Here is a 16,054-nt window from a genome sequence, read left to right on the forward strand (position 1 = left end):
AAATCTGTTGTAAGGATTCTATGTAAAAATTTTAATTATTAATTTTCTGTTACATACATAATGTAGACAAGCTACAATTAACCAAATCTATGTTCCTCTTCCTAATTCGGTAAACGTGTAATTTCACAGAAAATGTATGAAGTTTATTAATCAGTACAGAAGACGACAGCAAGGACATAGTATGCCCCACATCAGAATAAAAAATGGATAAATCTAATCAATTGATCATTGCCATTATTTAGAGAATCCTGCGAAACACAAAAATTACTAGACCCTAAAAACTGAAGTATTGAAGGACATAATTTATTCCTAATAATCTCACCATTTCATTTCTATTAGCTAATTTCATTCTTACATAATATTTCATGCTAGTGTCAGGCACTATTGCCAAGATCTTACTAAATATTAGTAGAAGGGTTGAAATAAATTTTAAAATTCTTCTCTGTTGTATATTAAAATACACGGGCATAAACTACTGCAGAAATATTCGTATTAGTTCCATACACACCACACTGCAATCTTTTACCGCCATGTCCACATTAACATCACGAAGACTGATCTAAAGTGACCGGCCGGCGCACTTTTTTAGCGTTAATAGAGGTTGAATTGCATCGGATAAATGTGCAGTAATTTAGCACGCGCCGCACATCACCCATACTGCCTCTACTGTTGAATGCATGCATGAACGTAATTTAATAATGTAAAATCTACATTTATATTCACTGTACATTTTAATAAAACGAGACTGGTGGACAAACCACTGTAGAGATCACCTATGTTCGTTACCATATAGATAGGTCTTTTAATAGCCAGATTTAGCCAAAAACGTAATTCGGCGTGAGGATATTCGGGACTTCTTACGAGACCTAGTGTTAACTTGACTTTGTTTCTGCTAGAAGGGCTTCAACTGTCAACCATACATTACCAGGATTCTTCTCTTGGACAATATCTGATGTGTTACACAGTTTATCCTTTAAAACAAAACGAAACAAAATTCAAGTTGGTGAAGTCAAGATGGCGACAATTCACGTCCAAACGTCTTCAAGAGTTCTTGTGCAACCACTGGACAGTACACGAGATTGGTACAATAGAAATTACATACTCAATAAATTTCAGAACCCTGAAGTGTCAAACAGATTCTGTAATAACTACACGTGCTGTTTCTTTAATAAATAACTCATGCATACATACCCTTTCTACTCCTAATCTTAAGCAGGCGGCGAGAAAATAGTCCACATTCTTCAGACATTTGCTCATAGTGAGTTTCGGCTAAAATTTAGTAGGTATTCCGTCATTTGTTTTCATCAGTCCTACTGGCAGAATTATTCAAAGTTATAGAGATAAAGACTAAAGACTTACCATATTTGGTGTTGGGACGAATATCGATGGTATTGTCCCTTTTCTTATGTAGTTAACTAGATGACAAAGAACAGTGCCGTCTGCTAAGCACGCCGGGATATCATCTGGTAACCTAACTTTCAACCGACTTTCGATTGCCTAAGAAATGCATGAAATGATATTGAGAAAGAAATTGAATACGAAATACGTACAAGAAATAACGTTGTTATAATGTTTCTTGTGTAAAATCAATATTGTTGGTGAAACGTACTACAAACTTGTTCAGAAGACTTACGTCCCGTAGTAATTCTACTTTCTCGAATTCTTCTCGAGCGCTTTCATACATTCTTCTCACAGTAAAATTTGGCATAGAAGAATATGCTAAACATTTAAATACCATTTTAGTTTATTTTGTTTTAAATCATTCATATGCATGCATGAGGTTAAATACCCTACCTGAGGTGGGTGTTGCAATCTGGCTTCGTTTGTGTATTCCCGGGAACGGTACAAACTATCAATAAAAAAAATAATGTGTTTAAGGAAACGTCCACCCGCGAGACAGAAATTCATCCTTTCCCGCCTATTCACATGGAAACGCTCAATTTTTTTTTCTTCTTTTGTACAACTCTAAGTCTAAGAATAACTATCCACTCTGACGGTATGACCCACGGTGCAACACTAGTTTTAGTCGAAACACATGACGTTACCAAACTATATATTAAAAGTGTGCTAAAACACGAGTACTGAAGTTAATCAAACGGGAAACACAAAGTTTGATTATCACAAACCTCTTTATCGCCATTCTCTTCCTCTGCACTATTCCTATCACTCTGGCGAGGAAATTGATGTAATGACACATAACAAAATTAGGCTGACCACAGTTTTAATACCGATTTCCCACACAACTGTTTAAATGTGGAATATAAAAATATACAAGCCACTTACATCACTTTGCCTTTTTATTTTCTTTTTTTCCGACTCCAATTTCTTCTTCGACAATTTTGCTTCGTTTCGACTGTCTTGCAAATCTTCTTTCTATTTGAAACAAATGCGTTTGGTAACTATAAAGAGCGACCGGGCACATTTGACCTAAGCCTGGTGCAGACAGGTGTAATTCAAACACATGTGGGCAAATAAAAATGACGGTTGCTTTCACTCAGTCTCATGCCGCCAAAATGCATATTTTATATAGCCTGGTTCGCAATGAAAATTGCTGCTGATATTGAACCACGGGAGAAATTCTTTCTCTGTGGTTAGCATGCAACTGAAAACATGGGCTATATTAAAGGGATTGCTCTGAGAATGCGGTATTGTTACTGTCATAAAACGTTCAGATATTAGAATAAAACTAATATAGAGTTAATAAACATCTTTGTACATACCAAGTTATCTGACACTTCGACTTTCTTTACAACGCTTGATTTATTTTCACTGCCAATGCTACAATAAATTGGCACAGTTAAACCTAGGTCGGAAGCTTCTAAACTATTGTGCTAAAAATTACAATTAATTTGTATCATAACTGTATAATATAAATCGAGGACTTAGTAAATATGCAAGTCACTTACACTTTGACAACGGTAGCGGGTTTTTTATTTGTTGGCATTTTTCTTCTGTCCAAAGACCTAGAACTGACGAGTAAAATAACATTTAATTAAGGCTTAGGTTTATTCAGTCGACATAATGATGTTGTACGGGCATGACACCGTGGGACCCGGCAACACAATTAAATTCAGAAAAAAGTTAATCTTAAAATATACTTTTGCGCAATCGTATATATAACATGCAATATGCAAAGATGAACTATGTATAATCTTCACAATCTGACAAAAAACAAGGCTAACGCAGCATCCTGACTGATAAGCCTATATGATTAACCAAGGTGCAGTAGATCTACGAAGGCTAATCTCAAGTCAGTATAACTAGACATCGAAACACGGAATAACAAATATTTACCTATCTTGTTTATATCCACGACTCTCTTCTGCGTGTCTTTGTCTTGCGTTTTCCTTTTGTTTCTCCCGTTGAATTTGAAGTTTTCTCGACGTTTCACGTAACTCGTCACCAGTACTCTACACAAAGGAAATAATTTTCAGCATCACTGCATTAGTATGTTGCATAATGCAGACGAGAAGTCAAGTCCTGGTTCGTGCGAAATAATTAAAAAGAAAAAGTAAACATGCATCAGCGGCTAATTTAATAAAAAAACGTTCATTTGACAGAATGCGTTCCATATAATACTCATACACATTATATTAATCCGAAGTAGACTACTTCGATATATTCAAGTGAACTCGAATGATTACTAGTGACTTTTGAATTTTTTTAACGTATCATGAATTTGTGGAATGTTTATATAATAGTTTATATTATTTTTTTAAATAACAAAGAAAGTATATCTATATTTAAATTTATACCAGAATAATTTATTTTGCATTTATCGCGACGACACTTGAAAAAACAGTAAGAAAGTGCTTGGCTTATATAAGGTAAGATCTCTTGCTTATCTTGCTTGTGCATCTATCTTCACTATTGCGCATTTAAGTTAAAGTAACTAACGTATATCATAAAAATGGCAAAATATATAATGTATGCTGTACAGTATGGAGCAGCTGCTGTCAATTTATAATTTTGCTATTTTCTATCTTTCTGTTTCCTTGTTAAGAAAACAACAGCTGTATAGCAAATTTTGGAAATAAAATTTGGATAGAGTGTTAAGTTTTCAACTAGTCAAAATATTTTCACCTAAATGATCTACGTTTTGGAAATATAGACTATTTTTAATCCAATATTTACCATCTCTGTTGGACAAAAACTAATTTGCATTTAATATTAATTTGGTCATATTATCTTCATAAATTTTTAAATTGAGGTCAAATTTGTTATTTGAGCTAACGAAAGTTTGTAAAAATAATTACACGTATTATATATTGTGTAAAAAAGTTTTAAATATTGATGGCATAAGATTTATGATTCACGAAAATGCTTATCAAGTCCTTTTGTACTTCACCATGATATAATAATCAACTTCCGTTTCATAATTTATCCTGATAGTTTAATCATTACCAGAGGCAGAGCTTTTAAAATTTTATAACATTGGCTTGTGCGGATATTTTATCACACGTTAGTTAAAATATTATATGCCTTTACAAAATAACACAGAAATTTCGGCAGCAAATTCTGATAACTTATAAACTTGATTGGAAAGATATCTCTCTTGAGATGCTATGGGCAACATCATAGAGTTTAATTTAATTACATCAGCCAGTTTAAATATCAAACGCTAGATAAACATCATTATTTTACATGTTTGTACGATAGCGATTATGTCAGGTTTTATAGCGTTGCTGTATATAATTATATATATGTACGATCGTTTACAAATTTTATCATAATTCGTTTATTAGCTCTGAGAATAATTCTTGAACTAAATAATTTAGATGCGTGAACGTATTAAAAAACGTCAATATGTTTAAGACCAAGCAAAATATTAGAAGTCCTATTAAAATAACAGTAATCTCGTGTGAGAATGAAGACGACGCACTCGCTTTAGTTGCCTGGTCATTCTCTATAATCTGCAATAAAATGCAAAGTTTGAATGTTAAATGGCAAGCTTTAAAACACGAGAGGAATCATTTTAGACTTTACAAGCTAATTAAGTAGACGCTAAAAGCAAAATGTCAGATTAAGTTAATTAAGAAACTAATTAGGTTAAATTGTAGCTAAGTTCGTTAGAAAAATATTCCAATATAGCTAATTCAGAAAAACAGAAAAAACAGCACATAAACATATCTTCCAAGAACTAATTAAAAGGACTTATTAGAAATGTATTGTTTAAGAAATGGTATTTAGGCAATTACGATATGGTACGCGAATTACAAAAGTTAGTGTTCTTGATTTTAAATGATACGATAACGTATGTAAATTGTTTTTTTCGTTACAGTTTTTCAGTCATTCTATTACGAAATTCTCTCTCGTATAAAATTCACTTTTTTCTATAGAGAATTACAAATTTTCTCGGAACATTTTGTTTGTGATTATTTCAATATTTGATTTGTACATAATGGAAAATACGATCCTCTGCGTGTACAGAATTGTGCAAATTTCTAAAAACTTTGAGATTGGAAATATACAATGAAAAGCTCTACCAGAGAGAAAACTATCGATTAAATTGCATTAAAAATAATTTCTCTGTTAAACACGGGACGAATTCATCTTGGATTCCAAAATCTATAAAGCTGATCCAGGAGGTGAGCTAGGCTAGAAAAAATAATGGAACATTTTGGGAAATGGCTCTAACATTCCGAGGTAAGTCAATCATTGAATCATTTTTATAAACTAAAGATTATAGCCATTCAATTGCAATCATCTGAGCTTTCTGAAATCAATCAACTAAGCCATGAATGATGTTATGATTAATGTATTACAAATAGCATCAATGCACTGCTGTTGCACACCGAGTGCTAGCTTTACCTTGGGCCAGTTAATACCATCCTATTCTTGCCCGAAAAAAATTTTAAACTGCGTGTTTAAATAATTAAATTTACAGCATATATGAATCGGGTTATAGGGCATAAGACATGAAGTAACCTGCGTCTCGTCCGGCACAGTGATCTTGTCATCATCTCGCAAAAAAATTTTTCCTTGACTGTCAAAATAATTTCTTTACACTCACCAAAGATAAATACCGAGTGTGTCCTAAAACGCTTGTACCGTTTACTGTTTATGCTGCATGTATGAAAGTCGACCATACAATATTACAGACAATTAAATACTGGAAACCTTGCTTTCATTTACCAAAACAGGTGAAGAGTGATTCATTCACGATTAACAAAAAATCTATTGCCGTCAAATGGATTAATAAATATATATAATCAAAAATTTATGCATACTCAAAAATCTATGAAAATTGAGGACGTTGACATCTATATCGCATGTACAGAAGGCAATACCATTATAGAGTCGTTATGATCATTGATAAACATCCTGGATCTTTGATGTAGCTATTATTCTAACAACATCCATAGTTACTATCATATATACCTACCTTAGAATTATCCTCAGTATTGACTGCCTCGTCTAGACCCGTGTGATCAAACTGTCGTTCCACGGAAAGCAAATGATGAGCTTTTGTTAGCTCAGCTTCAAGTGAAGCACTTCTGTTGGAGCTCCTCCTTCCTCTATCACTATTCTTTCTTTCAACCTCAGAACTCTGAAAAAATAAACATAAATTATTAGAAAGAACATCAATATCATAATACAATAGCTGAATATGCAGATATTGCGTGAACTTCTAACTTCTATTAACAGATGCTGGTTATATGTTCACCAATTATTTCATTTAAAACGATCATGGAAAATCTTTATGTAAAATCATAAAACGCTAAAGATTTCTGGCTACATACCTTTGACGATTTTTGTTCCTTTTTCCGAGTTGGAAGAAGATTCGCCTCAGTAAGAATGCTAAAGAGATATAATGTACTTAAAACAATTACCCTGAAACACACACACTCAACAACACAAGGTTAACAAAATCTCCAATATTACATAGATGTTATTGCAATGCAATTGTGCAGAATCCCCTGCAACTATCTACTAAAAAAGAGTAATTTTATGCACGAACTAGTTGATTACAAGTCCTTCCTGACCTCAATCTTATCTTTCAAAATGGTACTAAGTGGTACTAACCTGTTTGCATCCCGATGAGATAAATTGTATTTTTTTGTCGCCTCCTTTCCCTTCAGGAAAACAATTATGCCCAGATTTTGTAAACTTATTATTATGTAAACCCATTATACATTTTTACATACATATAATGAAGCTTATTTTTTTATCAATACTTTCAAATTAATGAAAATATTGTAATACAGTATATTTTCAGACTTTCTACAGCAAGCTCAGCTACAATTGCTTGTCCTGTCTAAACCAACAACCTATGGGTGTCACTTGCTGTGGCTTAAAATATCACGTGTCTACTACTTTCAAACTAACCTTATCTTGCGTTTGAGCTGCTATTGCAAGGTACTTAAAAATATGCCCTCTACCTCTTGTGCATAACTGGAAAAACAAAAAATATCTCATTAAAATACATACAAAAGACATATCCCTACAGAAGGGTCAACCATCTCACATCTCCCACTAAGAGGTTGCATTCCCTGCAGGTCGAATTTTTAGTAGTTATTGTAATTAAAAGAGATGAGTTTTAAAGTTTATAAGTTGCTGTGATTAAAAAGATCTTGATATTCTCTTAATATGGAAACAAATGGGGCAATTATCATACCATATAAATACATAGTATCAAATGTGGTATAACAACTGTAGTTAGTCCTAACTCTCCTGACGAAAGCCTTCAGGTCAAAACATTGAGAAGTGTTTTGTCTATTTTAGGCAGTTGTTATACCACATTTGATGCTAAGTTATTTGAAGACAATGCCATGCTGCCTGGTTATTTTGGAATATATGGCAAATTACACACTTGGAAGAAAAATAGCAGGAAGATTAACTAATTAATCAAGTCTGAGATCAATGGCAAAGAACATGATATGAATAACTCCTTGGTTCAATATTATCTTGTCAAATGAAAGAGTACTATCTTCTTTATAGAACAAAGTAAAAAGATAAATGGCTTATCTCAAATTTTTCTGAAGACATGCTGATGTAATGCTTGGTGAAATGATGACAGTTGTTCCAGAAAAGGGCGATTCATTGAATAAATGTTGTTTCAAAAAAGTAGTGGAACTGCCCCTAGAGCCTTTGGGGTGCAACACACTACACTTATTACTATCAGACAATGTTATTTATAATGATTACCTGAGCTGGTGGTGACTGAAGAGGATTATTGCCTAACACTAAGTCAGTTAACGTTGTTAAAAATCGAAACACAGTTGGTATAACTGTTATTCTGTTGCAGGAGAAATCCAGTTTTTCTAACTTTAATTTGCATATTTCTAGAAAACAGAAAATGTTGGTAGAGCTCATATAATCACCTGGCCAACAAACCAGGGCAACAGCCAAGTAATCATAAAGATGAAACAAACTTTTTCTTTTGTATTTTCATAAAAAATAATTAAGACCTATTGGCCTAAAGGTCACAAAGAAGGTGCCAGCTAGGTCATAGTATTTTTACCTAATTTGGGCAATTGTTATATAATATCTTATGAGAAGTTACTTGCAAGTCCTGCTACGTTGATGCTGCTTCTTGGTTATATTTCCATTTCATTATAATAATTTAAATATTACAGATATTCATTCCATCATCATGCTATCCTTTATCCTTTTTCAGCGCTTTTGCTATAGCAAAAATGGTTCTTCTAAAAAGAACTTACCATCAGGTAGTTGCTCTAACTGATTTTGATGAACATTTAATTCTCTTAATGTTGACAATTCACCAATACTGCTTGGTAGAGATGTCAACTCATTAGAACTTAGATTCTAGAAGAAAAAGATTAACAAGTCTTTAATGAAAAAGCATGATTGCATCAAGCCTACATGGCAAAAAATGCTCAAGTTGTTCCCAGTTGATAAAAACAGGCCTAAACAATTTGTGCTGCACCTATGAACAATGTTGTCAACAATGTGTTGCAATATTGTTAAGCGTAACAAGGTGGAACAACATTGTTGATAACATTGTTCATGGGGTGCAGCAGAACATAGGCATGAGGCCTGTTCTCATCAACCGGGAACATCTTGAGCGTTTTTTGCCATGTACAATATTCTAAAAGACAACCAAATGGAATTTTAAGCAAGATCTCAAAAATGTTCTACTCGAATATACTAAACGGTAACTCACCAAATATTGTATATGCTTTAAATGACAAATTTCATCAGGAATACATGATAATTTATTATTGCTGATAATCAAAACTTGTAGAGGGAGACCACATACATGATCTGGCAATCTTTGTAGTTGATTTTTGCTTAAAAGAAATCATATCATTATGTTAGAACGTATAAATACTATGACCAAGTGTAGATAACATTCAGTAGTCAGTTTAGTATTTTTGTAAGCCTGATATACTAGGCTCAAGGTTAATAGAGCAGGCTAGATAAATTATACTATCTGTTGTTTGTAGAAAGTATGCTACAAAGACAATGGAAATAAATTTTAATGCACTAATGTTTTCTTGCACTGATGATTTAATCACACCCCTCTTTAGCCTTGTGTATGAAAGCCTTGTAGCCATATTTTTAGGATAAGTATTAAAAGTGTGAGAGAATATGCACAAATGTTAAATAATTAATGTAGCCAATTAAAGCTTGAAACAAAAGCAATAACCTTATTGCCTAAAGTAATAAAAATATTCACAGTTTCAAAAAACAAATAAGATGTAAAAAGTTTACATCATTTACATATATGTCATAATGTCAAGTATGCCATGTTGATATCTAATATCATATACACATTTTTAGTTTTTTCAGACAGCTTGAAACAAAAAGGTAATTTTTAATATTTTGTTACTATCGAACTCTTAATAATATTTTTAATTATAATTTATTAATTAACATGTTTTGTTCTGGTCATTATTTTCAAATTACTTATGCACGGCTGTCAACAAATTCATTTTCGGTATTTACTTGAAAAATAAGGGAAATACTTCTCGATTAACTCACCTAAGATTAAGCCATGTAAGAGAAGTGAGACGGCTCGTGTCAGCAATAGTCCTGATAGAATTATGATGACAATTTAATCTTTCCAACATTACAAACTCACATACTACCGCAGGTAATTCGAAAAAGCGATTTTTTGAAATATCTGAAAGGAGTGAAGATATTATAAGTTAATAATTACTTAGACAATGTTAAAATGTGTCCAAGAAAGAGTGCAGAGTACTGACCACATTCAATAACATCTATCAGCTCGCATTCTTCAGGATGTTCGGGAAATTCTTTCAAATTACGAGCACACAACTCAAGTATTCCAGTATCTTCAGCATCGAAAAAACAGCGATCTACACTAATATTCTTCCCTGCCATATTCTTGAGAGCATTTTAAGTAGACCGTGATATTTAAACAATATAAAATGATATTTCACACCGACACACCTTCATCTCTTTTTAGCCGGATTTGACATTCTCTCGGTCGCCATTGTTCTTACGAGACCTCGCTACGAACACCTCAAAACAGCGGTGTTCATATATAGATGACGTCATTCGTTAATGTTTTATTTTAATTTAGTAAAGATATGAACACTCGGGGCAAAATTTTTTTTTGCGAGGCATAAAGTACTTTAACATACAGCGTTGTGCAAAAGTTTTACAAACAAACCTTTTTACAAACAATATCAACATATCTTAGGAATTAAAATGACAATGACTGTCACTCGTACTTTCGACTAGTGTGTGAATACACTCAGCCTAACATTTTCAGTCCGCGAGAAAACGCCGTATTCGACCATGGTCCAGTCTACCCCGGAAAATGGTGAATTCGACCATGGTGGAGACCGCCGGAAAATGGCGTATTCGACCATGGTCGAGTCTACCCAAAAACGGCGTATCGACGATGGTCGAGTGTACCGGAAAATGGCGTATTCCAAACTCAAGGAGGCTCCTTAAATACGCAAACACAAACTAGACCTTAACAAACCGGTTCAGCATTTTAATACTATTTCCCAGTAGTTATAATTTTTTGGGTTGTGTGATGGAAGCCCATTGCCATCGCGCTTTGAGAAGAAGCGGACTATGAGAACACTGGGCCGGATTGTAACATACGAAATTCCATTTAAAAAAAATATTTTGTACTTTTTTTAATTTTTTTGTCTTTCTTCATATATTTTTCTCTTAAATTTTTAATAAATATTTTCACTAGCCTCTGTCAATTTAATGAACAATGGGCCACCATACGATTTAAAATTATCGAGAAAAAATCACTGAAAAAATTCGAAAAACGCACACGTTTCGAGCGTGTCAGCGGATTGTCACGTAAAAGGTGTTACTGACAGCGCATTGGCACAAAAAAATGAGTAGAAATATAAAACCTTGGTTTTATACAATCAGAAAACACCCAAAGAAGTGCATTTTTGCTACCGCTGTAGGCCTATGGGGGGTGAATTTTGCTGTTAAACAGTTTAGGTGAGTCATTTTTTCATTTTGGTAGATGAAAAATTTAAAGTCAAAGTTTCTGCGACACTTTTTTGGTTGTGAAAGGTCCAGATAATTTAATAGGCCATGTTTGCAGGGAGATCTCGGCTAGAGTTGTATTTGAAATATTTTTAAAACCAAATAAATTGTGAAATGTGAAAAGGTCACATATTCCTTCCTAAAGTCTCTACACATTTGTTTATTCTACTTTAGAGATTATTTGCAAAGAAGAGAGTTCTGTTTTAAAGGAAAGGTAAGTACAGTACAGGTTGGGTATGCACATGCATTTTGAATCTATTCAGAATGCACATATTTTAAAAGTACAGTGTATATTATTCTCTTCTACCTAAGAAATATGGAGATGAAAAAATTTTGGCAATAAAAAGGCCAAGAAGATTGCTGCTGTTTCTTAACCCAGAGGCAAATGATGGGTAAGTAGACTGCATGTGCTGTATAATATCTATTGTCATATTAGAAAAAATTGACCAATCTAACAATTTACCACTGTTTACATAATAATTAGTGTTTTTATATGCTAAGTGAACTAGAATGACAAGAGCAAGACTAAAAAAATTATTATACATCATATATATCATATTATATTGTACATATAAGTAGCTCTAATTACTTCAATCATAAATTTCTTGTGTGCAGGAAAGCATTGAAATCATATGAAAGAGATGCTGCTCCTATTTTACATCTTGGAGGAGTAGAAATTACCACAATCAAGGTACAATGATGCTACTATTAGGTATAGGCATACTGGATGGGGATGGGCAGCCTCTAAAAACTTTTGAGTCAGGTAATTTTTACTGAAATCATTTGCCTACCCCCCTCCCCTAAATTTTTAAACTTCTATATATGCCTATGAAGGTGAAATTATTATTACTAATATCCTGGTTAACTTATGATATGATATTTTGCTAATTTAGACTGATTATGAAGGTCAGTGTAAAGCACTCACTCAATATCTTGATCCAAGTATAGATGGAATTGTTATTGCAGGTGGTGATGGTACGTTCTTAGAGGTATGTATAGTGGACTATAGCAGATGCAAATTCTCTATGTGATTCCAGGCCTAATTTAAATATTTTCCTGTCAGGTACTTACTGGTCTGTTAAGAAGAAAAGACCAGGTATTTTGTTATATTTACATGGCTTCCTTTGCTTCACCTAATGGTTTTTTACACTAGCTAGCATCTGATGTCTATGAGTTGAAATTTAAAGTTATAATATATATGTGTATTATGATATTTCAAATGTTTCGCACAGAATGAAATTTCTAAAATTCCTATTGGAATCATTCCTCTTGGTCATGACAACCGCAGTTACAGAAGTATTATTAATGATTCTTCTGATGGAAATGTTGTGTAAGAATTTATAAATAAATAAATAGATAGAATTGTTTCTTTTGATTAATTGAAGAGAGATAACCTGTAACTAAATCATAACATCTGCATCACATGATCATCAACAAAGCCAAATTAAGAAGCATATTTGATGGTCACACAGGTTTCAAAATGCAAGATTTCTTGAGCCCTATAGCTAGTTGATTAAATTTAATTGCATTCTATTAATTATTATTACATGATCACAGTACAATTAAAAACAAGACAAGAATAAATTAGTCTGTAAATAAAGTCTTACAACAATTACTGCATTCAATACTTTCTTAGAGGAGCATAGGCCATCGTCCTTCATTTAGGCTGCCCTCTCTACTGCATACAATAGCTACTACATATGATTATGAGTGGAAACGTACGACAGTAATCTACAAAAACAATTTATAAAAGAAGGGACGTCATAGGTAGAAGGTAGCATTATCAGTATATAAAAGAGGCAGTCTTTATTTTTCCTAGGAAAATAGCGAAGTCCGCCCTCAATATTTTGGACAACAAAACGAAGAATGTAAGCGTGATGGAAATCACAGTAAGTTTCTATTTCAGACAATTTTTTTTTTGAATTCTTTTTGGGAAGAGAATTGATACAAAAATAACGAATGGCCTTCAAAAGAAGAGCATGAGAAGCTTTGACAACAAATGTTGAGTCTTTTTTTATTAAGAATGAGGCACGTTAATTCTTATAGAGCGAAAGCACTAACTGCGATGTCGAAATGCTGGAGCCAGCTGGGCCATAAATGCAATACAATCCGGACTCGTTCTCCATTATTTCCCTCTTAGAGAACGAATAAACAAATTATAGTATTACGGGTGAAAACCCCGATAACTTTTTGCATTCTTGCAATTTTTTTCACCCTCATTCTCGTGAATGATAACCTCTGCGATTATACTCCGAACGAGTACTGGGGTTGAATAATTGACGGTCATTATTAATTAAACATCGCTGTGATATTTTGCAGACAACTGAAGGGAAACCAACCTATGCAGTCAGTCATATTGAATGGGGACCTTTACAAGATGCAAAAGAAAATAAAAGGTATCTCTCTTTTTAGAACAAACTGAAGTTGTATGTAAAATGACTTACACAACAATGTGGTTGCATGATTTTTTTAGATTTTGGTGGACAGGACCATTGAAACGACGTTTACCATACCTTCTAGCAACGTTAAAGGTGATTTATGATTCACCTGTAGCAAGTTGTGAGATTCTAATATGTGTGCATAAGAGGATCAAACTACAGTACCCGGAAAATATAAAATTATTTTTCTAGACTTGACAAAATCGTAGATTAGACAAAACAAACGTAAAACAGAATGTCGAATGTAAACAGGACATGCAGTTTTAGGTGCAAGCATTATTTTTTAGTTTTTGCCATAATTTTCTAACGTGTTAACTTGCAACAGAAATGGCCGCCGTCAGTTTCAGCACAACTATCATACATATCAACAACACAAGATCATGATACGACTTCAAAATTCGACGGAGAGGCTCCAGAACTACTTCATGCCACTACATCAAATCATTCGATTGAACTTAGAGAAACGGTAGAAGAAAAAACGTTGGAAAAAAGCAGCCAAGTTTCCTTAGTTGGATTCTTTGTCAATTTATTCCAAGATACGGTACGTTCATTTAAGAAGACATTAAGGTTATGTACTGTATATATCCTTTGCAGTTGATGAAAATATTGCTTTTTCTTAATGCAGCCAATGTAAAACAAATAAAGCACCATGCATATACTGTATATGTTAATAATACATACAAATATACCATTCTCATCTTACCATATTTTGAATTCCTTTCACATTGTAGAAAGAAACATTTTTGCAGACATCAATGTTTTCGTCAGATTTGAATAAACTTGACTTCATAAAATGCGGGTAAGTTGTGCTTTATTGTAATTTCTAGATTATGTACATAATATTTAGAACATACATAGGCACGAGCGTTTTACCCCTTATAAAGTACGAGACAAAGCGAAGATCTTCGTGTAACAGAGAACTTTTGAAAATGGGCAGCATATGGCATGAAGAATGGTTTATATAATGTAAATTACCATGACCATGCAATAAATTACTTTAATCTTTCCCCTAATTTTTGTATAGTTGGAGACGGGAACGTGAAGGAATCCTCTCTAATCGTATGTATACACTCTGACTCAATTGAATGCCATCCATAACTTGTGATGAAAATATTCTTTACTTTGAGTGAAGAGTGTAGAGTGCATATAGTCGTATCCAAGTCGAATCTCCGTGTAACATTTCCTTCACTTACAGAAGAAATGAAAACAACTGAAACAACGGAATTTTATCTCAGGCCCATGAATGATCAGGTAGAATGTTTTATATCTTCGATGCTGTCATCCATTGTTCGACTTTAGTTTCTCTTACAACCGGCCCTATAGCAGGCTTTTGACTTTTCATAAATCTCTGGCGTTTTTTCATCTATTAATAGATATGTGTACATTCAGCATCACGAGTTATTTTCTTTTTTATGTTTTTTAGACTTCCTGGTACACAATTGATGGTGAAAAATTTGAGGCAAGACCAATTCACGTAAAGATTTTACCAAACAAAATTAGAGTGTTTTGTCCTTCAACGTAGTCGGGTGTGACCAAATGGGGAGAGAGTTAGCCACACAAGAGAGGCGAGGTGTAATTAGAAGTTGCTGTTCAACCTTGCGACTTGTGTTTGCACAGCAAAGCCGCAAACTTTATCACCGTTACTGTCATTGGGTGCTCAGTATGACCTTCGTCAACGTCATCACTGTCCAATGATATTCTCCAATTTTGATGTCGAAAAACGTTTCCCTGCCTTGCAATTTGAAAGTACCTTTTGTGACCGCATGCATGCACATGATGTGAAAAATGTTCAATGTGTCCAATCAAATGTTGCGCTTTTTCAAGAGCTTTTTGTTTGTCATATAATTATTCATCTTGTCCCTATCCTTTTACTAAGTGTTTCCTAAGTATCATCATTCAATATATCGTACGTGTTCATTAGTACAACACACAATAATCCATTCTGGGGTGAACTACGTAAAAATGAAATAATCACAGCAGGTTAGTGTGGAGCTAGAAATAAACTGCATATATTTACAACAAAAATCAGAACAACTCTCAGAACTGAACTTGGGCTACGGCTGGTTGTTCTAATATCCCGGTAGTGCGTTAACCAAACAACAGACGTTTCATTGAGACGAACAGATATTCAAAAAGAGATATATGCAATATAGACGCCTGCA

The 16,054-nt window shown here is 33.5% G+C and overlaps 2 protein-coding genes across 2 annotated transcripts; one reads left to right on the top strand and one right to left on the bottom strand.

The window, feature by feature from the left end:
- Positions 1-54: 54 nt before the first annotated feature.
- On the bottom strand, positions 55-10,640 carry LOC114528202 (leucine-rich repeat and calponin homology domain-containing protein 3-like). Its single transcript, XM_028549817.1, has 19 exons — positions 10,173-10,640; positions 9,949-10,090; positions 9,128-9,254; positions 8,664-8,769; positions 8,149-8,285; positions 7,330-7,395; positions 7,027-7,076; positions 6,744-6,801; positions 6,386-6,550; positions 3,295-3,410; positions 2,907-2,969; positions 2,721-2,778; positions 2,284-2,373; positions 2,127-2,168; positions 1,795-1,849; positions 1,634-1,719; positions 1,360-1,497; positions 1,192-1,269; positions 55-971 (listed from the first exon to the last, which is right to left on the bottom strand). Exons 1-19 carry the CDS (start codon positions 10,309-10,311, stop codon positions 873-875), a joined length of 1,815 nt encoding a protein of 604 aa, XP_028405618.1. The 5' UTR covers positions 10,312-10,640; the 3' UTR covers positions 55-872.
- Positions 10,641-11,129: 489 nt separating this feature from the next.
- On the top strand, positions 11,130-15,874 carry LOC114528172 (acylglycerol kinase, mitochondrial-like). The gene is made up of 15 exons (XM_028549780.1): positions 11,130-11,406; positions 11,629-11,668; positions 11,767-11,846; positions 12,070-12,145; positions 12,348-12,443; positions 12,518-12,550; positions 12,687-12,784; positions 13,274-13,343; positions 13,774-13,850; positions 13,928-13,985; positions 14,218-14,433; positions 14,624-14,691; positions 14,917-14,951; positions 15,088-15,143; positions 15,316-15,874. The coding sequence occupies exons 1-15, from the start codon at positions 11,294-11,296 to the stop codon at positions 15,412-15,414; spliced, it is 1,215 nt and encodes a 404-aa protein (XP_028405581.1). The 5' UTR covers positions 11,130-11,293; the 3' UTR covers positions 15,415-15,874.
- The last annotated feature ends 180 nt before the right edge of the window (positions 15,875-16,054 follow it).

Source organism: Dendronephthya gigantea, unplaced genomic scaffold (assembly GCF_004324835.1).
Source record: "Dendronephthya gigantea isolate DGI-Jeju-01 unplaced genomic scaffold, DenGig_1.0 000048F, whole genome shotgun sequence".
Lineage (NCBI taxonomy): Eukaryota > Metazoa > Cnidaria > Anthozoa > Malacalcyonacea > Nephtheidae > Dendronephthya > Dendronephthya gigantea.

Bases quoted from the DNA above. Each gene is read 5' to 3' on its own strand.
- LOC114528202 (XM_028549817.1), bottom strand. From the start codon at position 10,311: ATGGCAGGGAAGAATATTAGTGTAGATCGCTGTTTTTTCGATGCTGAA. The intron at 2,779-2,906 runs GTAAGTGACTTG...AATTTATTGTAG, and splicing joins CCCGCTACCGTTGTCAAAGT to CATTGGCAGTGAAAATAAAT. The intron at 2,374-2,720 runs GTATGTACAAAG...TGTTTCAAATAG, and splicing joins TCGAAGTGTCAGATAACTTG to AAAGAAGATTTGCAAGACAG.
- LOC114528172 (XM_028549780.1), top strand. From the start codon at position 11,294: ATGAGTAGAAATATAAAACCTTGGTTTTATACAATCAGAAAACACCCA. The intron at 14,692-14,916 runs GTAAGTTGTGCT...ATTTTTGTATAG, and splicing joins CTTGACTTCATAAAATGCGG to TTGGAGACGGGAACGTGAAG. The intron at 15,144-15,315 runs GTAGAATGTTTT...TATGTTTTTTAG, and splicing joins TCAGGCCCATGAATGATCAG to ACTTCCTGGTACACAATTGA.